Source organism: Citrus clementina, unplaced genomic scaffold, assembly GCF_000493195.1.
Source record: "Citrus clementina cultivar Clemenules unplaced genomic scaffold, Citrus_clementina_v1.0 scaffold_7, whole genome shotgun sequence".
NCBI lineage: Eukaryota > Viridiplantae > Streptophyta > Magnoliopsida > Sapindales > Rutaceae > Citrus > Citrus x clementina.
In genome coordinates, this window is record NW_006262075.1 from 772,501 (window position 1) to 798,602 (window position 26,102).

The window sequence follows — 26,102 nt, forward strand, 5'->3', positions numbered from 1 at the left end:
CTTTGCTGATTGTGAGCCAGTCAACTTCCAAGAAGCTGCACTAGATGAGAAGTAGAGAATTGCAATGGATGAAGAAATCAAAGCCATTGTGAAGAATGATACTTGAGAGCTTACTACTCTTCCAAAAGGTCATAAGGCGATCGGTGTCAAATGGGTGTATAAAACAAAAAGAAATGCGAAGGGAGAAATTAAAAGGCACAAGGCGAGGCTAGTTGCAAAAGGCTATAGTCAAAAGACTGGCATAGACTATGACGAGGTATTTGCTCATGTAGCTCGACTTGAAACCATTAGACTTATTATTTCTTTGGCTGCTCATAACAAATGGAAGATTTTTCAAATGGATATGAAGTCTGCTTTCTTGAATGGATTCCTTGAAGAAGAAGTTTACATCGAACAACCATTAGGCTATGTGGTGAAAGGACACGAGGACAAAGTTTTGAGATTGAAGAAAGCTCTTTATGGGTTAAAGCAAGCACCAAGGGCATGGAATAGCAGAATTGACAAGTATTTTCAAGAGAAAGGCTTCACCAAATGCCCATATGAACATGCTCTCTACGTCAAAGAAAAATATGGAGATATTTTGATTGTGTGCCTGTATGTGGATGATCTCATCTTCACTGGAAGTAATCCAAGCTTGTTTGAAGAGTTCAAGAGAGTGATGATCAAAGAGTTCAAGAGAGTGATGATCAAAGAGTTCGAGATGACTGACATCGGACTGATGGCATATTACCTCGGCATTGAAGTCAAGCAAAAGGAAGAAGGCATATTTATCTCCCAAGAAAGCTATGCAGAGGAGATTCTCAAGAAGTTCAAGATGAATGATTGTAAGCCTACAAGCACGCCAGTGGAATGCGGAGTCAAGTTATCCAAACATGATGAAGGCGAAGATATAGATCCAACATTCTTTAAAAGTTTGGTTGGAAGCCTACGTTATTTGACATGCACAAGACCAGATATCCTTTATGCTGTTGGACTTGTGAGCCGATACATGGAGAATCCAAAGACCACCCATTTTAAAGCTACAAAAAGAATCCTTCGCTACATCAAAGGTACAACTAATTTCGGCTTGCTATACTCATTTTCTAATGACTACAAGCTTGTTGGATATAGCGATAGCGATTGGGGTGGAGATGTAGATGATCGAAAGAGCACCACGGGATTTGTGTTCTTCATAGGAGATACTGCTTTCACATGGATGTCAAAGAAGCAACCAATTGTCACGCTATCCACCTGTGAAGCTGAATATGTAGCTGCCACATCAAGTGTTTGTCATGCAATTTGGCTCAGAAATTTGCTAAAGGAGTTGAGTTTGGCACAAGAAGAGCCAACTGAGATTTGTGTTGATAACAAATTAGCGATTGCCCTATCCAAGAATCCAGTCTTTCATGATCGAAGTAAACACATAGACACTCGCTATCATTTCATAAGAGAGTGTATTGCAAGAAAAGAAGTGCAAATCAAGTATGTAAAACCACAAGATCAAGCAGCTGATATCTTCACTAAACCACTCAAACAAGAAGACTTTGTAAGATTCAGAAGTTTGCTTGGTGTCACAGGATCAAGTTTAAGGGGAGGTGTTGGATCATAAACTTGATCCAAGATGAATAAATCAAGCCCAACTCATGGAAGGTTCCATGAGTAGGTATGGTTGGTGAGATTTGAATTATTTGTGTTAGGTGTGTTAGGTGTGGTTTGTGAAGTAGGTGAGTGGTAGGTTTTAATGGATGGTGAGGATGTGTTTATTAGTTGAATAAATGAATGGTTGTGATTAGTTTGTTTCATGTATAAATACCCCCTCTCCCCTTTGGTTTAAACATCAAGTGAAGCAGCAAAATCTCTAAGGTGTAGAGAGTGAAAAATAAGAGTTGTAATTGGTGAGGAGTGTTGTTGAAGAAATAAAATAGTGTGTTTTTTGTGTGTTTTAATTGTTAATCCTCCAACACAAACTTAGTAACCATAGAATTATTGATTTTTAATATCATATTTCATCCTTGGAGTTAAAAATGTATGTGCGCGCGTGCATGACATTTTGACATATAAATTAATTATTTGAGACCTTAATAATTGAAAACTAACTAATTTATTTATTAAAAGGTAACGTTTACCCAACAATCATGTATTTTTATATCACTTTCGAACAAAAGATTAAAAAGTATTAAAAATTATCAGGACTAAAGTGGTGAAACAAATTCTAAAAGCACTACATTTTCACTCTTCCTTAAACACGTGACTTTACATGCCTAAACCGAAAATTGATTAATGTTAACGATTATCACAATTTTTATAATTTTTTTGTCACCGAATCATACGATTGGATGAATCTTATTTCGGTAATAGAAAAAGTACTATATAAGAATAACAATAAACAATTGTTAACATAAATAAACAAAAATTATTATCGGTTTCTAATAGTACGAAAAAGAGAACTGACTATGTAAAACCTATATAATTATGGTTTAGTGATATTGTTGTATTAAATTAAAATAAGAATAATAATAATAATAAGGGTGGAGCTATTTGAATCCACTATAATATATTTTATTAAAAAAATTAATTACTAAAATACACATAAGTTAGATTACTATCATAGACAATGAAATTAGCGCCCCCTCTCCACTATTAACAAACCCAATTAACTTAAATTTCAAGGGGAAAAAAAAGTATTAGAGAGAGTAAAATTTGAATTTTACCTCATTTTCTTTTCACTTTGTTACCTATGCTCTTCCGTATACACTTCTACACTATATTTTCTTTTGAATGCGTGATATTCATAATCAAACTTTTATCTTTGACATTCAATCCCTTTTTAACTCAAATTGATTTTTTAATATATTTATTTTAAGATCAATTATGGAGCAAAGAGAAAATAGAAAGAATCTGAATTTTTTTTCTGACTTTTCTTATATTTTATCATACAATGAGTTCCATGAAAGCTAATTAGAAACTTGGTTTGAATAAATTTATTAGGAATTGTAATTAAAATGAAAAGTCATATTACTCGAGCATTAAGGAAAATAAACCATGCAAGATGGGCGTCGGCAAAATTTCGTTCCATTAAATCGACCCAACCCATGAAAATGATGGGCCAGTTGGGTTTACCCGATTGGGGAGATCTATGTCCACTTCAAACTTTTCTGTTCACACCCACAGCGTCGACGCGGAGCATCATCTCACTATGAATGCGACTGGGCGTCCACTTATTCTTCATTGATGCCAGTGTAACCTTTAAACACCCCCTAAAATCCTTGTAACACTCGTTTTAAATTTAAAATATCCCAATTTAATTTATAAAATACAAACATAGATATTAAAAATTAAACATCTTGCCACATAACATTTCACCTTAAAATAGTTTTTTTTTTTGTTTTAAGTTTTTATTTATAAACTATGTAGAAATTCTAAAATCTTAAATTATTTTATGTTTACTATATAGTTTCTATCTTCATAATTTTAAGTTCAAACAATATTATTTAATTAAAATTAAAAATATAAATTACTGAAATGGGGTGGTGTAAAACTTTTTTAAAAAATATATTATTTATGTTTTTAATTAATTTTTTTCCAAAATAAGAAATAAAGTAATTTAATGTTGATTATTTAAGTAATTTTAACTAAAAACTTTTTATGAGAAATTTTAAGGGTGTCAAAATATCTTCTCATTTGATAATTGATTCTTTTGAGTTTGTTGCCTTCCTAGAGCAGAGCAGAGCATGGATGATGATGACACATAAAAAAAAACCTAGCACAAAGTACAAACAGGGCTTGTAAATGTTGTTACATCAAATCAAGGTTCAATTATTCATATACACGCTTGTCTTTTATATACTACATACTACTTCTTCATATCTTGTGATGTAATATTAAATAAAAAAAAATTTTGCATTTATTATTTATGTGAATTGCTCCCATATGTACAAACAGAAATAAAGGTATCATTTATAAGGTGTCACTTTTAAATACGAATGTCCATGTTTTTTTAAAATATAAATTTGGAGTTTCATAATATTGTGAATGATTTTTATAATGTTGTAAAATGATTTTTAACATTTTACAATACCGTCAACATTTTTGACAACGTTGTGATACTTTAAATTCATGTTTTAAAATGAGAATGTCTGCACATGAAAATGATTACATTTATACATACATAAAAAGACACATATCATATACGAAGCAATTAATTTGGATTAAGTTGTAAGAATAAAATTAGTTTTAGTATTGAAATCTCGATGGGAGAAAGTTAAAAAATATTTTTAAAATTAGCTCGACTAATGAAAACCTCAATTATGAGAAAGTAAAAAGCATTAATTTTTTTATTACCCACATCTTTGCAAGAAAATTATTGAGTTTATTAATCAAACTCCTATCATTCGAAATTTTATGTGATATAAACCAATAGACGATTGTATATCAATGACTCAACATCAGTTGAAATTTTAATATTTATATTGAGAAACTTAGAAAGAAATTACGGAGTACACAAAGATCAATGTTTGATCAATGGAAAATAAAAGAACATCACATACCATCACTTAATAAGAGCATCGTTTGCACACCTTAAAGCAAATAGTAGTGTAAAGGAAACACTTCGAAGAGCAACTACGCACCAATGAGCTTTTGGTCCAATGGGAGAAGTCTTGCACTTACAATGTTGAGTGCAAGGGTTTGAGCCTCTATAAGAGCATTATGGAGGTTAGTTTCAGTTCTTCATCAATTATCAACTAATTGAGTGGAGACAATCTCTCCCTTACGAAATGTGAGTGGAGTAGACACCCCTTAAATATTAGAGAGGGTTTAAAATATTTGGGCTAGTACTTCAGTGGGTTAATATATGGTGGTCCCAGTTGTTTAGTACGATTGTATATATGGCGGTGGTCCCAGTTGTTCAGTACGATAGTAAATATTGTAATGTGAGTGGAGTAGACACCCCTCAAATATTAGAGAGGGTTTAAAATATTTGGGTAAGTGCTTTAGTGGGTTAATATATGATGGTGGTCCCAGTTGTTTAGTACGATTGTAAATATTGTAATGTGAGTGGAGTAGACAACCCTAAAATATTAGAAAGGATTTAAAATATTTGCGCAAGTGCTTCAGTGGGTTAATATATGATGGTGGTCCCAGTTGTTTAGTACGATTGTAAATATTGTAATGTGAGTGGAGTAGACAACCCTAAAATATTAGAAAGGATTTAAAATATTTGCGCAAGTGCTTCAGTGGGTTAATATATGACGGTGGTTCCAGTTGTTTAGTACGATTGTATATATGGCGGTGGTCCTAATTATTTAGTACGATTGTAAATATTGTAATTGTAATGTCTGATGTAATATCAGTAACCATTTGTCTATAACAGAATTAAAAAAAAAAAAAAAGAGCAACTACGCCATAGCAATGGGCATCAAATAAAACGAAATCATTCTTATTATTAAACAAATGTAAAACTAATATAATAAAATTAATGAACACAGGGGGATGAAAAAAAAGAAAAAAAGAAAAGAAAAGGGGAACGTAACTTAATTGCGGGAGGCTGAATTTGTTCTGCATGTGATTCACGCAACTTACTGTTACAATTACTTTCTATTTTGCAGTGGTTCGAAGTACAATTAATATTTTGATTGATTCACGCATCATTTTTTTTGGGGGGGGGGGGGGAGGGGGGGGCGGGGCGCTAAATATTTGATAGTACTTCTCTTCTCTGTTTATCCTCAGAGTCCATCTCAATGGTGATGCATCTGCTGCTAATTGTGTTTTAGAACTGAAACATACGCAGAGACACAATCACCATAGCCACATTATTTGATCTAATCTAAATCAATCAAAATGAAATTATAAGCTGTACCTACTTCAACATCTACACCAAAATAGCTAGGGTCAAAATATAAAGACTCAATGCTCTTATGAATATTGGGGACATAAGATACTCCGAACTGTTCTGCATGCATTGGATCTCAACAGAAAGTGCTACATATCATTTTCTGTTTATCTGATGAAGTATACAGATCCTCTCCGAAACTGTCAATAATTCTTCCAACTTATAATTTGAGGAATTATTGTTGAACTTGAACGTCTTTGAATCCTCTGTATATAGACTTGGTTTCTGGGTAACTAGTTGCATTTCATCTACGTATTGCTAAACTAGTAAATTAAAACTATCACTGCTACTCCACTAGTCTTCCTAGTGCCACTTGTAATTAGTAAATATGGGACGCAGACCTTGGTGTTCATGCTGTGGTGATAAAGGTCCTTCCTACTTATCTCTTAAATTCAAGGTCACAAATTTATCCGCAGCTGGACATATTTACCAAGATCTGCCGATCTTCACCATTGCGGCAGGAGTTGCCATCGTCGATGGGCCCATTATTTAAGTCCTGACATTAAGCACGATAAAATTACTGAGGAAGAGGAGGAGCTCATTACCAAGTTACACAGTAGTGCTGGCAATAGGTTAGTTTCCCATTTTAACCTTATTTACTCTAAATGATTCTTTAGTTTTTATGCAAGAAAAATTAACATTCAATGGTGTGTCGTGTGTTTGTATTTCTAGTTGGCTGAGATTGCAAGAGAGCTCCCAGGAGGAACTGATTCAGATATCAGGAACTACTGGAAGACTGTTATAAAGAAGAAGCTAGTTAGTCAAAATGGTAACCACTTCAGTCCCCAAAAAATCAACAAGCCAACTGCCGATAATCAAACAAACTCAAGTACAGTAAAGCATTCAAAACTCAATCTTAAACTCACTCTAACCCCTCCTTGCCAAAGACAAGTCTCCTGCTCTTACTCGAGCTTGGGATTGCAAACCAAACAGTGCTGCTGCAATAAGTGCAACAAAGGTTAGGGGCCAGAGGTTTGAGCCTGCATTACGGGACTTGAATTGCAAACCACAAGCTAAAATACCGTAAATACTTTTTAAATTTCTGCAACACTGTTGTTTTCTTTTATTTCCCTTCCCTGTCATGTGCGTTAATTTGTCATCTGTATTATTGTGTTGGAACACTGGAACTTAAACACTGTGGAGCAATAATTTAAATTGCAAATAAAAGGAAACGAAGTGTCAAGTGACTCATCTGAGTCATAAGTAAACGAGAGTAGAAAACAAAAGGGAAAAAAATGAACTATCAGTGTATCAGTGCATTGTTCCACCACTTCAGCAACCAAGGAGGAATTTATAGATTCTGATTATACAAAATCTAACAACAGAAATGGAAACTATGGCATGTTTCAACTGCTACATCAATATTATTTCAACAGACTGTGCCGAATGGTATATAATGACAAAGTATATTATGTAAATTAAAGCTTCATTAGATAGTTTAGCCATTGAATTTAATGCAACCTCTTTGGGTTCAAAAGAAAACCTCCAGATATGACTGCCAGCAATAATACTGTAACCAAGGTTTCAATGAAGTTGGTATCGAAACATAAAAAAAAAGTGGGTCACACCACGTTTATTAATATAACAAGCAATTCTGTAGATACCGGTTTAAAATTGAGAAGAAAACAACTCATATAGAAACTAACCCATATATACTTCAAACTACATTGCCTGAAAACTCTCAGCTTTCTCCAATCTGGCTGGGCCTGAGCTTGAAGACTCTCCCATTGGATCAGGAGAAGCTGCAGCCTGAGTTGTTTCTTTCTTCACTGTAGTTGGCAACCCTGAAACCTCCTGAAAAAAATGCAAAAGGAAAAGAACAAAATTCTCATTGTCAATCAACATGACTCACACTGCATGTCACTGCTCGGGAGATTATATATTACCTTCATCAAATGCAGTCTCAAGTCACAAGGTCGAACTTGATTCCCAATACATGCCATTACAAATTTTGAATAATTGAACAATACATCGGCAGCAGCTTGCTTTTTTTCTTCAGTCTACAATATACAACGATTTTAAAGAAAGCCAATATTTGAAAATTTTCTATGAGTATTGTAACAATCACAAATATCTGAGATACATAAATTGATAAACAAAATATAAAACCTAGTATCGGAAGTTAGATGCATTTGGCACATAAGCAAACCATAGGGCACTAAATAATCAAATTATGAGATTTTCCTATTGTTGTAAACTGAGGAAATGGATGATTACGATATGATCATAAACTCACTTACACTCGACTAAGCCTAAATCCCAATTGAAATTTTAGACTATACTAAACATGAAAGAGAAATAAAACCAATAGAAAAACTATAATTAATTAATTTCAGGATAAATTGACAAATTAACGTTAGGACGGATCGCAATTCGCTGGAAATAAGAATTGATTCCACGCATAAGGCAGGAACAGAGGCATTTATTAACTATTCTGCCAAGACATGTAAGTTTATCAATTAATCTAAGATATTGTGTTAGTTTTTGAGAAAATATAAATGAAACTGAGCATAAAATTTACGCATTTAAAAACACGATCTCAGCTGAAGATGTACCTCGTAATCTTCTCCCATCGCCATTGTTCGTTTCTCTGCTTGTGCGCTTGATTTTGCTTTGGTCGATGAGCCGATGTCGTCCAAATTGATGATACTAAAATTTGTCTATTTAGCCGACAACATCGACCAACAGGCCTATTAGCTCAGTTGGTTAGAGCGTCGTGCTAATAACGCGAAGGTCGCAGGTTCGAGACCTGCATGGGCCAAAAATGATTTTTTTTTCAATCATAGACACAGGGACCCAGACGTCATTTTTCAATTCTTTTAAGGGTGAAGCTATTTGAATCCAATTTTTTACTCTTTAAACTCTTCTTCTTTATACACCCATCACTACAATTGAAAACATCCATTTTTACTCAACAAACCCTCTCATGTTCCAAAACTAACCCTTCTTCGTTCATCTTCTTCTCTTATGCATTTGCTTCCAAAAAATGCTTCCACACGAGTATAAACGAAATCTGAAATTGCAGGAACCAGCAAGAATTTTGTCCAAAATTCTAATACTTTTGGAGTGGGGAGAAAAAAAAATTATCTTCACAATCTAACCTAAAAAATAATAAATATACCAAATATCTTCCCAAATACAAGAATGGATATAAGTTATAAAGGTAACTATTTTGATACATTTTTTTTCACCCCAACAGGAAAGTTAATGAGTTGATCAATTGCAAGCATTTTAAAAATATGAAACTGGTTCCTTAAAAAATATTGATTTACCTGCAAATATTTTGGACCGGAAAGAAATGGTAGTTCATAATTGCTTTCTGGAAAAAATCAATTTTCTTGTGATAAGTAAGAGCTTATTTTTAATTTCGATTGCATCTATATTTGAATTAGCTATTAATAAATTATATAATTTCATGGAATGACATTTTTCTACCTTAACCAAAATCAATTTAATGAGAAAATATACAAAGAGCCGGATGCAAGAGAGATAAGAAATAAAAAGATGATGGTTTCGTAATTATATATGAAGATATTTTTGTGATATAAAATTTTATTATAAAATAGATGTAAAGAGTATAAATATGGGTTCACATAGTCTCACCCTTCTTTTAACTGTTTTTCCATTTTTTTTTCCTTTCTCTCGATTTTGGCATTTCAGATCACATGATCTAACTTGTCCTACACCATTGATTGCGTATCTCACACAATTCACTTGCAATTTAATTTAAGAGTAATAAAAAAAATTAATGCTTTATATAACGTCGTAAAAGGAGTCTCTAAATGAAGGTAAGGTGGTCCATGGTGATTTCCACTGAGAATGTACAAAGAGAACAAAAAATGACATCATTTTTATTTTCCTGCCTTGGCTTATTTGGGAAAGCGTCAACTGGGCATCATGAATGGCACGGCTTACAGTCATCCAAAGACAAAATACAATAATTGATGCAATTATTCGGTGTCCACATTATTTATCTTGCAGCCGAAGAGTAAGTTGAAAGAAAGACTCGGAAGTTCCGAGTCGGAACAAACAGGTCTCATGCCCCAACAACAACGCTCACCATAATCGATAAATATTAAATGACCATATAAGAAAATTTAAGCTGGCAATAATCTGGTGCTCTGTTATATCTTTTGAATGCAAATCTAAAAGCATATAAAACTTAACCACAAAAAAAGCATACTAAAATTCTGAAAGGTGAAAAACAACAGGCAATGGAAAAAACAGAAGCCAGAACTAAAAACTCATGTTTCCTTGGGAGGTCCCTTCTTTGCAGCCTCAGCGGCGGCCTTCTCTGCTTCAATCTCGGCTACCATGGCATCAATTTCAGCTTCATCAAGCTGCTTCAGACCCTTCTCCCTTGTCATCACAGCAACTTCTATGTTTTTGCCCCCACTCTCAACAACCTGAACATATGATGTTGGTATTTTGAAGATTAGGTTTATGAAGATGAAAATATGCAATAGCTTGCTATAGATATACAGCATAATACTGAAGTATTTAACGAGAATAATACAGATGTTCATAATACTTGGTGATAACCATGCCAAGTGATATTCTGAAATATAAGAAAGAGCAAACCTCAAGTAATGCCCGAATTGCAAGCTTTATAGTTTCTTGCCCGGAAGTTTCCTTATAGTTTTTCTCCAGAAACTCCCTCATTGAATTAGAGTTTCTCCCAGTTGCATTAGCTTTCCAGGCAGAAAATGTCCCAGAAGGATCTGTCTGATATAGTGATGGCACACCAGTGTATGGATCAAAGCCCACAATCAGAGTAGAAAGACCAAATGGTCTCACACCACCGCTTTGTGTGTACTTCTGCTGGAGACCTGCAATGTAACGAGTGATGTACTCAACAGTTACTGGGTCCTCAACAGTCAGCCTGTGGCTCTGACATTCTATTCGAGCCCTGTTTATCAGTACACGAGCATCTGCTTTAAGTCCAGCACAGGCCAATGCAATATGATTATCCAAGCTGACAATCTTCCTCACTGATCTGTATTATAGAAGAGGCAAAACGGTTATGGTAAAGAAAAGCCCAATCTCAGGCAAATATGCACATAATAACATTTCAAAATGTACAGTTTAAGCAACATCTAACCAACAATATATTCCAATATCAATAAAAGAAAGCATTGGTGGAAAGGTTAGGGTTAGACATCTTCATAGGATGTGGTTTTGTATCACCATCAGAGAAAAAGATTTTCCTCCCCTCAATGAAAATTTAAAGGTGCTTTATGTTCGCAATTCAGTATCAATTTCCAGAAATTTAAGATACAATGAAGCAGATATATCTTAGCTACAATCTCATACAAAATACCAAAGCAAGCATAGACTTGTTTATAGATTTATATCAATCATAAAATTACACCCAAAAATCAACTCATATAATTCTACATTTGTACCCATTAACAGTTGATGGATGCAATCAACAGGGCATCTCAGTATTGCTTATTTTTCCAAAAGCAAGAGCGCATAACATGAATCGAACAATGGAACAACCATAAACTACTTCAAACTAATAGCAATCCAATACTTCAACAAGTCTTTGCACCAGCGTTAAGATCAACAAAATGAATATACTCATTTTGCAGGAAACAAAAGTTCTTAACAATCCAATTCAAATTTCATAGCACGGATGTCAAAATTCCGGAAGGGACCGGTCAATTTTATCAAAAAACCCTAAGATTCAGAAATCACTAAAACCCTAATAATAACCTAATTCGTATTTAAATTTATTAAAAGAAAAACAAATGAAATCTTTTGAAGAGAGAGAGAGAGATAGAGAGACCTGGAGTCCTGAAGCTTGACAGTGGATTTCTTTTCGACGCCAAGAACGATGGTGTCGGTGCCGCGCACGCCGACGGCGGCGTTGCCTTTGCGTACGGCCTCTAGTGCGTATTCCACTTGGAACAGGTGGCCATCCGGTGAAAATACAGTGATTGCTCGATCGTATCTCGCCATGTCAAATCTCTCTGATTTTCCTCTTCTCGATCGATTTCTGCGTCTCTCTGATTCTTGAGTTTCTGTTTCTTCTTTCCAGCTTATTAATTATTTCTTATTTTGAGTGTGATTAGTGAGTTTTCTCAACCAACTTAGAGAACAAGTCACTCACCTTTTCTTTTTTCTTTTTTCCTCTCTTTTTTTACCTTCAATTATTACTCCCTTTTAGGATTATTACAGAAGTAATGAGAGATCTGTGGATATTTATTTAGACCAAATTTATCCTTAAATTAAAAAAAAAAAGTTTGATTTTTTATTTTTTCTTGTTGTTGTCCAATGCCTATAACAAAATCCCGTATACTTATCATGCATTTCATCTCTTTTTGTCTCATATTAAATTGATTTTTCTACGAAGGCCATAGCTTAATGACATGTTAGTGCTCTTAAATTTATAAAGAGCTCAAAATAAATCTACCTTCCACAAATATTAGTAGAATTAAATATTCCTAGGTGTGTAGCAATATTAATATGTACATGTTTCATCTCTTATTGGCTTTTTTTTTTTTTTGATTACATGAGACTATTGCTCAAATTACAGTTTAAATTACAACTCATATTACATGAGAGTATAATTGATATGTACAATCATATATTTATACTGAGCCCTATTGATATGAATGCTGATATGACACCGCTCAGATTTTTAACCCTCTCAAATATTCGAGGGATGTCAAACTTCCATCTCTTATTGGCTTAACTATGCAGAATAGGCTGTTTTTGAGCTATTCTATGTAGGTTCCACATAATGTAATATATATATAAGTAGATTGCACCAAAACAAAAATAGAATATAATATTAAATTAATTCCTTCTAAAATTAGTGGGATAAAAATTTTAACCTTTACGAGACTGGAGGAAAAATCAACTGATCTTAAAGATAAATTAAAAAAAAAAATGTGATGCCAAGTCCATTACGTGCCTATAATATAATTCATTCGAAGTATATTGTTGGACTGTCAATTTACCTTGTCAAGTTATTATTTATTTGTAAATACTATGACGATTGACCCACTTTAATTAAACAAGTTTCTTAAAATAGGATACTAGTATTAGAGATTAATTTTAATTTGAGGGAAACAAGTTGTTTTTGTTATTCTTTTCGTAATGATGTAATGTTTGGTTATATTTGATATATTTATCCCTCCACATAGCGGGGTACAGATTACTTAATTTTGCAAGATTAATGTGTGATCACTAATGCATGGAAATTGAAATAACCAAAAAAAAAAAGATAAAAGTAAGGGAGAAGAGAATCTTGATGAGAGATAAACTGTGGTGTCATTTTCCAATAGATTTACTTTAGATTTAGTTAAAAACATATTAAAGTAACTTGTCCTCCATTTTTCAATAGATTTGGGAATGCAATGAGTGCATATCTAATATCTTCAAGTAGACTAAGAATACACCTTTTCATTTTGCAGTTGTAATATCAATATCAACAATGATGACTTTTCAGGGATTTTTAGTTGTATAATGCTAAAGATTCTCTTAAAAATATACGTTATTACACAAATCAAACAAGTTATTACATGATGTTACATATAGAAATTCATTTGATAAAAAGTCTATTGTATTAACCTCCAAGGAGATTGCATTTAATTTTTGTAAATGCGAAAGAAGAATATGGTGAGGTGGTGTATGAAGAGAAATGTAACGACATTTTGGTTTATTTTATAAATTAATTTTATTATATGAGTACGTGAACTTTTATTAAAACATTCATCTTTGGTGTTAAAATCGTCAATCGCAATAAAAAATATATATTTTTGAAGAGTAAATATGATATTTTAACAAATAAATAATCTTTTTTAACCTAATTTGAAGGTCTTAAATAATCAATTCGTATGTGAAAATGTTACATTTATACTTCAACAGCGTATTTTTATGCCACTATCTTAATATTAGGGGCAAAAGGAAACATTTATCAGTAAAAATCCAACTGATAAAAACTTTTAAAAATGATAGAAGTGTCACTATACCCCCCCCCCCCTCTCTCTCTCTCTCTCTCTATATATATATATATATATAACCATGCACTGATATTTGCAATTGATTATGGAATTTATACCCTTCATTAGAGGGTTGTTAAAAATAAAAAATTTACACATTTTTTCTTTAAAAAAGTTGCACAATACATTGTATAATGAATAAACTATTCATAGTGATTTTTTTTTTCTTTTTGGTTCCTTAGGGTCCAGAATTAAAACAAAGATGCTAACTTATTCACAAGAGAATCACAAAAACAATATATAGTAACTTGAAAAATGGATGAAACTTTTTGTGGAAAGAGGGGAGGAGGGTGTATATATATAGCAGTAGTATAATCATATATGATAATGTGTTGTACCGTTTATAATTTATAAACATAACTTGTTCATCTTTTTTTTTTTTTCTTTTCTTTATCAAAATTTGTTTTGATGACATGGTAAATACTTTAGAGACCGCTATCAGAAACCAAATAAAACAGTCACAGCCAGTTTTTGTTTGTGCAGTGAACATAATCATAAACGAAGCATGACCACTTTTGTCTTAGTATCCCGTACTTTTCATCAAATTATATACAGCCCAATATTATTTCCAGCTAAAAAAAATGTTAAGACGATTAAGTGGACATAAACAAATAAACAAACCAGACTTTTATATCGTAAGCAAACAACTTACACAAGTCTCCAGATCACAATTACAGTACACAAAAACCTTTTACAACAACTCATTAATTATATATAACAACAGTACCTAAGAAGATAATTAGTTAAAAGCACACACAAACCGCAATAACGTCCACTTTCTAATAATGCAGCCATAAATAGAAAGTGGGAATTTGGTTCGAAAGCACAAATTACAACTTACTAATAACAACTAAACATAGCATCATCACAAAGTCCTTGACCCCAAAACATACGCATGCACTAGTTGAGAACTAAGCACATGACTTTGATCTGCAACATTGTTACCCCAGAAGATGCCCTAAGACAACCTGTTTACTTTTCATCTTGAGCTTCTGCTTGCTCATCACATGAGAACTTGTGACTTTTACGAGCAATAGTCTCAACAATGGCGGCAGCCAACAGGTGTTCCTGCGCTGGCTTGTTGAGAAAAGTATCCATGCCAGAATTGAAGCATTCTCGTTCATTATCTGCGGTTACCAGAGCTGTAAATGCAATTATGGGAATGCTTTGACCCGTTTCAGCTTCAGCTTCTAGCCTCCTGATTACTCTTGTTGCTTTACAGCCATCCATGCTGCCCATCTGCTTAGAAATTAATTCAATTAATTGCCTACTCATGCAATAAAATGAGCAAAATTTAATGTGATATATGCCTAATGTAGAAGGAGAAAAAGATACCATGACTGTACGGCCCCACAAATCCTAACTTAAATGGAGGAGTGAAAATTAGATAAAAAAAAATTCAGAAAAAAAAAAGTTGAATGTATGCATATATTGAGAGAAAGATGTCGGTGCTCATGAGTACTTGGCAGTCCATGAGGATTAAGTCATAGTGAGGGGAATTATGAGTTTCCAAATTGGATCCATGGTGGAGGTTTTGAATTTGATGATTTTTCCCAGCTGCATTGATCATGAGGGTCATGGCTTCAACGGCAGCCTCTCCATCTTTGACTAGAGTAACACCAGCTCCAAGCTTTTTTAGCATTCTGATTCCTATCCTTTGTAGTACTGCTTGATCTTCAACAAGCAAAACGCTTAGGCCTTCCAAAACTTTCTTCTCATCAAGGCCCGTAACATCATCATTCACGGGACAAGAAGAGGAAGAGCCTTCAGCTTGTGGAATGATATTATTGGTGACGGGGACAGGCTCAAACTCAAGCTGAAGCCCATGCTCAAGCTCAAGCTTTTCAGGATGGGATGTTGTTTCAGCTTGCTCTTTGCCAATAGACATATTGTATTTTGTATGCAAAAGAGACCAAAGCTCGTTGTGTGCTTGTAGCTCTGGTTGCTGTGTGAAGAAACTAGCCAGGGCTTTTTGGTATTTAAAGGCAAAGTGAGGAGAGGAGAATCGGATCCATTAATTTAATTAACCGGGGACACACACATAACAACGGAAAAGCCCGTCTAATCGGGTGATGGTGGTGGGTTCATTTGTATTTTGTCTAGGTTTTTTAAAGAATGATTCGAATAAATTTCTATAGGTAAGGGCAAATAATTTCACTCATTTATAGCAAGATTTGTGTACCAATGACAGTGAATTAACATGGGGTGCTTGTGATTTGTGATTGTGTGGTGTGTTAGTGTGTGCGAGCCACGAATCATTTTTAGTGGAGTAATGTACATTGACCATTGGAACCCTTATGAGTGATGGATGAAGAAAGTTTAGGGGGGAGTGGAAGTAGTGAGTGAGAGTTAGAAGTTAGCTCAGAATGTCCAAAAATTACAATAATGATCAAATATTGCGCAAATTTTCTAATTTTCTTTTCTTTTTCTTTCTTTCTTTTTTTTTTTTAAAGGCCCGAGCAAATTTGCAAAAGCCTGGCACGAAAATCAAGAGTGCGATTCATCATCATTCATTCAATGGTATAGTACGCACAAGGTTTGATTGATCATTCAGAATCACATCCTTGATTTTATTGATATCTTCAAAACAAATCACACCAATTCAAAGGGTATCCAATAATATTCTTATCAACTTAAGGTTGTTGAGTTGAAATGAAAGTTGGTCAATGACTTAGCAAAATTCAATGACCGGTCAATACTCCAAAATTACTTTACTTTGAATTTGTTCTGAAATGAGGACACCTTGTTTTAATTACTTTGAAAGTGAAAGAAGCCTGTTGCGTGTGTTTGTGTGTGTACACGTGTCCATACATACACGTAACACGTTAAAAAAGTAAAAGGTGAAAGCAAGATATTAATGGTCCAGTGAATAGCAATAATTTCGTGTTATAGAGCAAAATCCCTGTTATTATTACGTATGTTATTTGATTAATTCATAATTTCATCCCCCATTCAAAAGATAGTATAGAGTCACACTATTCATGAGATTTTATAATTATCTATATAGTTAAGTTCTAATTTAATAATTACTATTATTAATATTTATGCATAGCAGTCTGGTAATATATATCTAAAAAGAAAAAAAAAAGAAAAGAAAAAGCTGGAAATGTGGCGAGAATTTTTTAAAGTACAATGAAAATGTTATGTAGGGTAACAAAAAAAAATTGATGCAGTGTAATGTTGAGCGGATCTAACATAAAAATGTACAGGATGTAAAATATAAAGATGTTTTAAAGATAGAAAAGGGCATGAGCGTGTGCAATAAATTTGCCTCTGCAATCTTAAAGCAAAGATTGAGAAGATTACCAAATAAAAGAGATTTTGAAAAAGCTGGTCAATAATGACATGTACAATAATGTTAATACGTCCAGTAACAGTGGCACAAATTCAGTTTCATTCTGTGAACTGTCTATCTCAATCTTACAAAAGAGAGAGAGGGGCACAGTCTGTAAATTCATTGTGAGATCTTCAAGAGATTTGATAGAGCTAATTTTTATTATTTTTTTAAAACAACGCTTGTTTTCGGGCAAAAATGCCAAAACAAACAGTATTTTCTATTATTGTCATATATGCAAAGCAAATCTTCTACCAGATACATAATTTTCATTTATATTAGATCCTCTTTGGTATTTATATTAGGCTTTATTTAGTATTAAAATTGGACGTTTATAATTTTTGGTTAAGTATTGATTATAGTAATTTAGAAGATAAGTTAATTAATCCACCACTTATACGATGAAAGACCTATAATATATATTTTTTTATCAAAATTATAAAAAATATATTTACTAAACACTATTAATTTTTATTTTATAATTATATTTTTTTTACAGCTGTAGCTTTTAATCTCAATATCTTAATACTAAACATAACCTAGATCTGATAACCATATGAAAAAAACAAAAAAAGTAAACCGCTGTAATTGCTTTCAGAGCTTTTACGACCGAAAATTCAGAAGCATACAAGTGTTACCAATTGCCAAATTTAATTTAATTACAACAAACATATGTACGAACGCAAATCTTTTGTATGATTTTACTTTAAAAAGAAGTGTTAATTAAACCTTACCCACAATTTTTATTTGTTCTTAAACGCCGCAGCATGGTTTTCGTCAACAATGGATCTTCATGGGGAAGAAGAAATTCATATGCACACACAATATGAGACACGACTTTAAACAAAACTTCTCTAGCCATTAGATTAGAAGTTAATAAATGGTCAAGATCAGGTGAGGTGAATTAATAATCATTAAACTTTCTCTCTCTCTCTCTCTCTCTCTCTCTCTCTCTCTTATTTATTCACGTTTTCTCTCTAACATTATTTACTCCATTTTTTCTTGTCAAAATGTTTTATTTTCTCTGGACATCGTCTTGATCTGCTTCTCTTTCTTTATTGCTCTCATCTTCTCTTCTCATTTCCTCAAAATTAAAGATAGCCACTCAATATGGATTTAAAACATTAATTTTGTGGAGATTGACAAAAGATTATCCAATATTATCGAAAATGCATATTGCAATTTAGCGAATGACTATTAAAGTTGGATTCGGATACAATCCACTTTGTAATCAAGTAGAATTTTGAGGCTGCGTAAGTGTTTAGTTATTTTATGATTACTTTATAGGCTTTACAAGAATGAAACTTTCACTTCTAAATCAAATTTAATGTGTGGTAATGAAAATTTTGATGGAGATGGTTCTTGTTAGGGCCATTAGTTTTATCCTAAACACTAGTCAACAATTACAAGATTAAAAGAGTACAAATTTATGTGGAGAGTAAATTTTACTATAATTTAAATTTTAAATTTGAGAAGAAATCGAATAGGCAACTAAGGGAGAAAACGTTGTTAAAAAGAGAGAGAGAGAGAGAGAGAGAGAGAGAGAGAGAGAGAGAGAGAGAGAGAGAGAGAGAATAATGATAAAATAGTTAGTGATTAATAAGAAGGAGAAAAGAAATTAAATGAGTTAAAATCTTCCCTTATAATGAATCTTAACCATTCATTATCCAGTAATCTACTGGTCTAAAAATCATGTTTAGAATTGTGTAAAAAATTATGTCTCTTGAGCCAATCCCATGTGTGTGTGCGCACGCGCACGTAGATATATAGATGGAAATTTAGAGAATTAGTTATTAAAATTATTTTTTGGAACAAAAACAAATAATTTATCATGGATATATGAAAAGAATATATAGAAAGATATATGAAAAGAATCCCGAATGCATAACTAATTATAATGATGGATTTGCAAGCTTTTTATCTAGGGACTCCCTCAATGAATTAGATCAGTCAACTTTGATTTTCAAGCAGAAAAAGCATCACAACCAGATTTGAAATAGACCTAGCTCATGATATAAAAAATAATTGGCACAAGAAAAGCCACACCATAAGATTAAAAATCTTCAGCAATGATAAGGATGCAGCCAAAATGATATATGCTTGATATATAAATCCAAGCTAATTGAAAATTTCTGTCACATCTTAGACCTATATGAACAGTTGCATGGAGCTTATTTTTGTGGTAAAGCCATGTTCACAAGTTTGAATGAATCACATGCAATTCAAGAAAAAGCCTGTTCAGCTGGCGAGAAAAAAGGACAACAAGCATCTTTCCTTCTTCAAGTAAGTTTCTGCAATAATTTACAGACAATTCATAATGTGAACAACTATTGCCAGGTTCCACAATTCCATTACTGCAACCAATTTACAAAATTCCTCTCACATCCTTAAAATTAAATTAGAATACTTATGTAATCTATAATAAATAGTTAAGGAATAAATTAATTCTTAACCAAGCATATACAAGAAGTTAATTAGAATTAAGTGTATATTTACTAAAATTTCCAAAATTGGAAAAATAACAAAAAACTAAGATTTACGAAATTGGAAAAATTAAAAAGAACAAATTAAGAAGGGGAATCTTTCATAGAACAAATTAAAGATATCTACACTAGTGGTCTATGTGAAAAGAATGTAAAGTGAATTGTGATCATAGAACAATCGATTTGAAATCTGCAGAAGATTACTAGGAATTGGTGATTAATTGCTCTAACCAAAATTAAGTTTTCCTTGATCTTCATTTCTTGATGTGATTCGCATGCAAGGCATTTTGGCATGACACACACATAGTCCACAGGCAACTTGGGTTTAGGATGATGTAGATTTTCTTATTTTTGTTTTTGTATATTAATTTCTCCCTTTTTTTTCGTGTCAGCGTTGCATGGATTTTAATTTGTTTCTATTTCAATCACGAACACCTTGTTTTCTTTGCTTTTGAGTAACAAATTACACCCTTTTCGGGATTATTAATTTTAAGAAGAAAGAGTTGCCGACTTCTCATAAGTACCAAATTGCATGATCAATCCCTTTAATCAATTTTTTCATGAAACACTTGAAGAAAAATAAACATATAATATTAGGTTTTGAAAATCTCATTACCGAATTCTAGGGATAGAGTCTTGATATTTTTCTTGCCAAAATAACCCCGGCCCATCAAGTAATGAGATTCAGATATATGGAAACTCCTTAATTCATTTTGTGTGTGTGTCAGTGTGTGTGTGTACACGCCTCCTGTTCTCTTGTAAAGAGTGGTCTTACGTTCATTTAATAAGATTAAGATTAAAAAAAGAAAAAAAAAACTAGTACTGGAATTTGCAGAAACGATAATTAACCTAAAATTCCAGAACATCGGACAACAGCAATAGAAACCCTACTAACTAGTACAGAAGTACAAGCTGAAGAAGAGAGAGCATATATATAAGTGAGTCAAAACCTTCGACGGAGGAGTTGTTGGATAGCATTAGCGACAGGAGCAGGTGAACTAACATGTGGCAAATGTCCATGCGTCGGCAGAAACTCCAGCACAGTCGGGCCACCGAGATGGCGTCGCATATACTCGGCAACCGCTGGCGGGACAGACAGATCAACAGAGCTCTGAATTATACAAACGGGAACCCTAATAAGGCCCAGCACGTGCCTTAGGTCAGCTGCAAACGCTGTTCTTGCGACATGCAAGGCAATGTCAGGCCTCATGCTGAACAAAGTCCTGCTGAATTCTTGGAGAGCCATGTCAGGCACGTCCGCACCAAGTGCCATTGGTACAAAGCCTGCGACCCAGGATTCATAATTGCTCTCCATTCTTCGGAACACTTCTTCCATGTGAGCTGGATCAATACCCCCAATATAATTCCCATCATTCGTGAACCTGATCATGAATTCATTAATTAATTCATTTTAAGTTTAATTAATTTGCTCATCATATTCATAGATCAGTGTCGTCTCGCAAGCTAATAAATTTGTAGTAAATTAAACGGAAAAAAGAATTAAAGTGATCCAGAAATTAATTAAATAAAACAATTATACATACCTTGGAGAACCGCCAATGAGAATGAGTCTTGAGAAAAGGTTGGGACGGTGAATGGCGGCTAAGAGACCAATCATAGCCGATACTGAATGACCAACAAAGGCGCAACGATCAATTTCAAGGGCGTCGAGAAAGCTGAGCAAGTCATCAACGTAACCATCAAGAGTGGCGTACCTTTGGAAATCATAATTTGTTGGGTCGCAGCTTCCTGAGCACATTAGGTCAAAGCTGATTACACGATAAGCACGGGTGAAACTAGGGATAACGCGACTCCATACGGATTGGTCAGACCCAAATCCGTGGGAAAACACGATGATTGACTGCCCTTGACCTACTACTCGAACATTTAGTGCTTCCAAGAGAAATTCGCCACGGTTATTGTAGTCGGCCATTTTAATAGCAGATTTATTAAAATTAATTTATGAGTGAACGAAAGTAATATCGCAAATATATTACTTGATTAGAAAGAAATTAATATTGATTGTTGGTGCAAGTTTTGATATGTCTCAAGGCCTTGTTTATATATATAGAAGATGCAAGAGCGCGGTCTGGTGTCTTACAGGATCTAGGGTTTTGATTGGGCTGTGTCGATGCTAATTGACACTCATGTCTGTGTAGTTTAATTGACAAAGGAATAATGTTTTCTTTATTCGTATGAGCTTTTTCTAAGTAAATACAGATATATTATTTGTTGTTAACTAAAGGACATGAATTAAGTAGAGAACAAATGATATGCACCCCACCGTTAAATCCCACTTCAACCACACCAACGTAAATTTTTGGGTAAATTTATTATTAATTTAAAATTTAGGTAATTTTGCTATTAGTTTAGTTTTTATTTATTCTTGTATGTTATATAGAAATTTATGCGATCAAGAGGACAAACACATGTCATTGGGCAACAATTAATTAATATGTTCTCTTAGGAGGGAATATTTATTCGGCATAAATATTGGCATGATGAGAGAGTTTTTAATTTCTATTTGTGTTATATCTTATTAGATTTTTGTCATGCCTGTTTCTACATTATCATAGATGATTAAAATATACACGTGAAAGAATGAATTTTGATTTCGAGCAAAATATAAAATTTCAATTTGGTGATTTTGGATAAAATGATACAACTAATTAAATTATGACCATAGACACTATTATAAATATGCATTTAACATGTATTTTTAAAAAACTTAAAAACGCATCTTATATCGACGCCAAATCCAACCCTTCAAAGCATTTTACGTAAGTGGTGCATGCAACTTAAACGCCCAATTTTCTTTCTCACAGATGGCTTGAAGATTGGTCCCGTAATGCTAGTTGCTTCTTACACTATTATGGCCCTCTGGAGGTTTCATTCATATGATTTGTAACTTTATCAGGTCATATTTTCCTTAGGACCTTCTTATGATTTGTGGGCTTCTCATGCGTAAAATAAAATACACATGAAATTGATGATTAATGATTAATACACATGAATGATCGGTGAATAATTGATGATAATATTGGAGGTAAATATTTTCTAAGTCCTAGTTTTTAAGTCAATCACTTAATTAGTTAGTCTATATATTTTTAAAGATTAATCAAAATGTTTATGTTGTATATTTGTTTGTATTAAAAGTTTCTTAATAACTGAATCGTTTTGAGTAATTTTTAAAAAATACATGGATTAACGAGTTATTTTCTTAAATCGTATTGACTAATGGGGTTAAATGAAACGAAGGGAGAAGTAAATGGTTGGGGGTTTGTATTGTTCTTGAAATCTCTTGGATTAACTGTGGTATTTATACGTAGGAACTATGCTTTATATTTATCGGTATATGGTCCCAATTTGGAAACGTCAAAAGAAATTTGGGCTAAACGGTGGCAAACTAACCAATCAAAGAAGATATATATTTGTATTATGCAATTCAAGCTTCTGGTAATTAATATTCAGAGATATATATTTAATTAATTAATACCCTTTTAGGCTAGGTCTCGTTTTTTTTTGGTTGTTTCTGAAAAGGATGGTTAGGTCTCGTTAAGATGAGGAGAGTGGCGATGATGATGTTTAGTCACGGGTAAATATAGTCTTTGCGAATATAATGGACTCTAGCTCTGAAAAGTTGCAAAAGTGAATGTACTCAAGCACAGAATTTAGCCGAGAATGTTGATAATGGCTTACGGTTTTCTTTTTCACTGTCCATGCAAAAATTGGAAAAAAGAAAAAGAAAAAGAAAGCTCAAACATGCCACGAACTCCGAGCCACTGCGGACTTGATTCACATCCTAAACATAAAATTTCAATTTGATTTATTTTTCTTGTAATCTAATCTCTCCCTAGTTAGTTGAGTTGTACATTTAAACTAGTAGGACAATATATATTTCCTGAGATTGTTATAAATGATGCTGACATTGTAACAATATCAATCACAACACGGAAGAGCAAAACGAAAGAAAGAAAAGAAAGAATGGACTCGAAAATGAATTTTGGAAAGAAAGACAAATCCTCCTCCTCCGAGTAAGAGTAATCGAGTAGTCTTTGAAGTGAGTAATGAGGAAGGGGAGATTTCGGTGGGTTTTGAAACCGGCTGGGGCAGCAAACTGTTTAATTTCTTGGTTCCACAACTCCGAAGCCGACGGTGGTGGGTCATGGTGCTGGCCGTTGCAGCCACTCTTCAGCTGATAATGGTGGCTCACTGCAGAGGCCATTGCGTTACGGTGGTACTGGCGCCCATGGGGGTGGGGGACCAGGACTGGTTGGCCTTCAACACTTGGCTAGACCATCCATGTCCATGCAGGTCTCCTCTCCTGGAAGAATTTTTCAGAAGCCACTTTCAGCTCCTGCTTCTGCTTCTGTCGACATTGAGAAGCCTTATTTCTTTTTGCGCCATGAATGCGCAATCTGGAGTAGGAAGTTTGAGACTGGTGATGACATTTTCATGCTACTGGATATGCACTTCTCCCTATCTTCGTTCAACACTTTAATGTGTGTGCGTGTGTTTTAATTATTTTGTTACGAAGGAATTTGATGAAACAAAGACAAGCTTTCTCAAATTGTGAATTTTAGAGGGTTTCTTTGACAGGTTTTAACTTCTAATTTATTTAGTAAAAGGTCCACTAATATTATCCACATAAAAAGGTGAAAAAATAGTTGATTTCTTGGTGCTTGAAATATTTTATATAACCTGATAAAAAAATAAACACACACGTAAACTTCTATTTATTTCTTTGTTTTATTTAATTTCTTGGGAGTGCTTAAAAAATTTTCAATAGTGGAAATTATTCCTCGAGATTAATTTTATTGCTCCGACGACATCTGAAAAAGCAAGAATGTTGACTTTTGTGGAAATTATTCCTCGAGATTAATTGTTGTGGGATTTTAATTTTGTTTTCTATTTTTAGCACATAATGCTAACGGGCACAAGCCCTTAATTGTAAGTAAAACTTTCAATTTCGACTCATCAATAACATATATTAATTTCACAATTAATTAATGGAGTTCTTTTTTTTTTTTTTTGGTTAAATTTTCCGTAGGGATGATTATGCTTTTTGCACCCTAGAATGCAGGGCAGCGCAGATAGACTTTTTTGAGAAAAGAGACTCGATGAGCCGTCGTTGGAAGAAGGAACGACAAAGAGCAGCCGCTAAATCCACCACTGCTTATAGCAAATAATTAATTTATTGTTGGTGCATGCAAGAAATTATCTTCTGTCTTATGTTAAAGCTGTAGTGCTTAATTTGAAGCCTGTTTTATCTTTTTATGTCAGTCTGCGCTGTTGAGGAACACGATGAAGATGCACTATATCTATGAAGTTTGCACTCTTTAACTACTTCTATATACGTTTAATGTTCCTTCTGTTTGTGATCTGTTAATTTGTACTACAAGGTTTATTTTCTCATCAATTTGTCTTTAATTACATATAAATGAGTGAGTCCAATGAATTGTGGGGGATGGGCAGCGTATTATTCTTTGCTGGAATTTTCGTGTATGGGATTTGATGGTGTTGATTTTCAATAGAATGAGTGAAGGAGATGCCATCATTTTTCTGATGAAAAGTTATAGAACTTTTTTAGTTTCTCTTTTGGCTAATCTCGATGTATTGTTTTTTGTCGAGGCAGAAATCTGGTCGAGTTGTGTAACGACCAAATACCTACACCAAAAATTTGTAGTTGGGAAGATAGTTTTGGGCTACACCTTCTTGCCTCAAGCAGTAATTGGCAACCATGAGCACTCCTTACTAAAATATATGCGCTCATAGAACACAATTAAAGAAATACTAGAGATTTTTTCAGTGTTAATCCTCCAATGTTCAAGTCCGTTCTTTGAGTTTATTAATAAAATAAATATGTAAGTATCTAACTTTGAGTTTATTAGTAAAATGAATATATAAGTATCTAACCTCGGTTATATCTGCTTTTACTGAAAAGCTTTTTACAAGTATGACGAAAAATTAAAAAGAAAAGAAAGAAAAAGAATAAACTCTTGTTACTATTTTTTCCCTAGAGAGAGAGTTTGTGGTATAAAGAGAGAAAGATAAACTTACCAGTTTGAATTTTTCGGAGGCCCTTATAAAGGTTAGAGACCTATGACTCTTAAATTGGGAGATGGATGTTAGTGAATCAAGTTAGTGCCCTGATTTTTCAGAGGGGATACGTGAGTTGATCTCTAAGTCTGACCGAATTTTTAGATAGATTAAATTTCTCCTCGTAGGATTCCTCTTCAAGAAACCATCCGCTCGCAACTCCGTAATTTAAGGAAGTCACTTTGCGAATGCAAATTGAATCTATTTCAAGGGGAATTCTTGATGTTGTCTACATTTAGGCTGTGTTTACTTTTTGGAGTAAGAGTGAGGAGTGTGGATTCCTCCCGCCTCAGTGTTTACTTCAA

At 33.5% G+C, this 26,102-nt stretch overlaps 4 protein-coding genes and 1 non-coding gene across 8 annotated transcripts; 1 reads left to right on the forward strand and 4 right to left on the reverse strand.

Moving 5' to 3' along the window:
- Positions 1-5,664: 5,664 nt before the first annotated feature.
- LOC18037822 lies at positions 5,665-8,534 on the reverse strand. Of its 3 annotated transcripts, none has more exons than XM_024180083.1 (4): positions 8,425-8,534; positions 7,756-7,869; positions 7,516-7,663; positions 5,665-6,365 (listed from the first exon to the last, which is right to left on the reverse strand). In XM_024180083.1, exons 1-3 carry the CDS (start codon positions 8,446-8,448, stop codon positions 7,532-7,534), a joined length of 270 nt encoding a protein of 89 aa, XP_024035851.1. In that variant the 5' UTR covers positions 8,449-8,534; the 3' UTR covers positions 5,665-6,365; positions 7,516-7,531. The 3 variants fall into 3 exon arrangements, with proteins under 3 accessions (XP_024035851.1, XP_024035852.1, XP_006425418.1); XM_024180084.1 differs by lacking the exon at positions 5,665-6,365 and adding an exon at positions 6,952-6,969; XM_006425355.2 differs by lacking the exon at positions 5,665-6,365 and having other exon boundaries at positions 7,417-7,663; positions 8,425-8,533.
- A 22-nt stretch (positions 8,535-8,556) lies between these two features.
- On the forward strand, positions 8,557-8,630 carry TRNAI-AAU. The gene has a single exon. It is a non-coding gene; the product is annotated as a tRNA-Ile (tRNA).
- Positions 8,631-9,931: 1,301 nt separating this feature from the next.
- On the reverse strand, positions 9,932-12,027 carry LOC18037682 (proteasome subunit alpha type-7). Its single transcript, XM_006425356.2, has 3 exons — positions 11,661-12,027; positions 10,451-10,865; positions 9,932-10,275 (listed from the first exon to the last, which is right to left on the reverse strand). Exons 1-3 carry the CDS (start codon positions 11,831-11,833, stop codon positions 10,114-10,116), a joined length of 750 nt encoding a protein of 249 aa, XP_006425419.1. The 5' UTR covers positions 11,834-12,027; the 3' UTR covers positions 9,932-10,113.
- Positions 12,028-14,497: 2,470 nt separating this feature from the next.
- LOC18037489 (histidine kinase 1) lies at positions 14,498-15,990 on the reverse strand. 2 transcript variants are annotated; one of them, XM_006425358.2, is made up of 2 exons: positions 15,344-15,990; positions 14,498-15,120 (listed from the first exon to the last, which is right to left on the reverse strand). In XM_006425358.2, the coding sequence occupies exons 1-2, from the start codon at positions 15,767-15,769 to the stop codon at positions 14,854-14,856; spliced, it is 693 nt and encodes a 230-aa protein (XP_006425421.1). In that variant the 5' UTR covers positions 15,770-15,990; the 3' UTR covers positions 14,498-14,853. The 2 variants fall into 2 exon arrangements, 1 of the variants encoding a protein (XP_006425421.1); XR_002904620.1 differs by having other exon boundaries at positions 15,011-15,120; positions 15,217-15,990.
- Positions 15,991-20,435: 4,445 nt separating this feature from the next.
- Positions 20,436-21,631, reverse strand: LOC18036978 (strigolactone esterase D14). Its single transcript, XM_006425359.2, has 2 exons — positions 21,243-21,631; positions 20,436-21,080 (listed from the first exon to the last, which is right to left on the reverse strand). Exons 1-2 carry the CDS (start codon positions 21,629-21,631, stop codon positions 20,642-20,644), a joined length of 828 nt encoding a protein of 275 aa, XP_006425422.1. The 3' UTR covers positions 20,436-20,641.
- Positions 21,632-26,102: the final 4,471 nt, after the last annotated feature.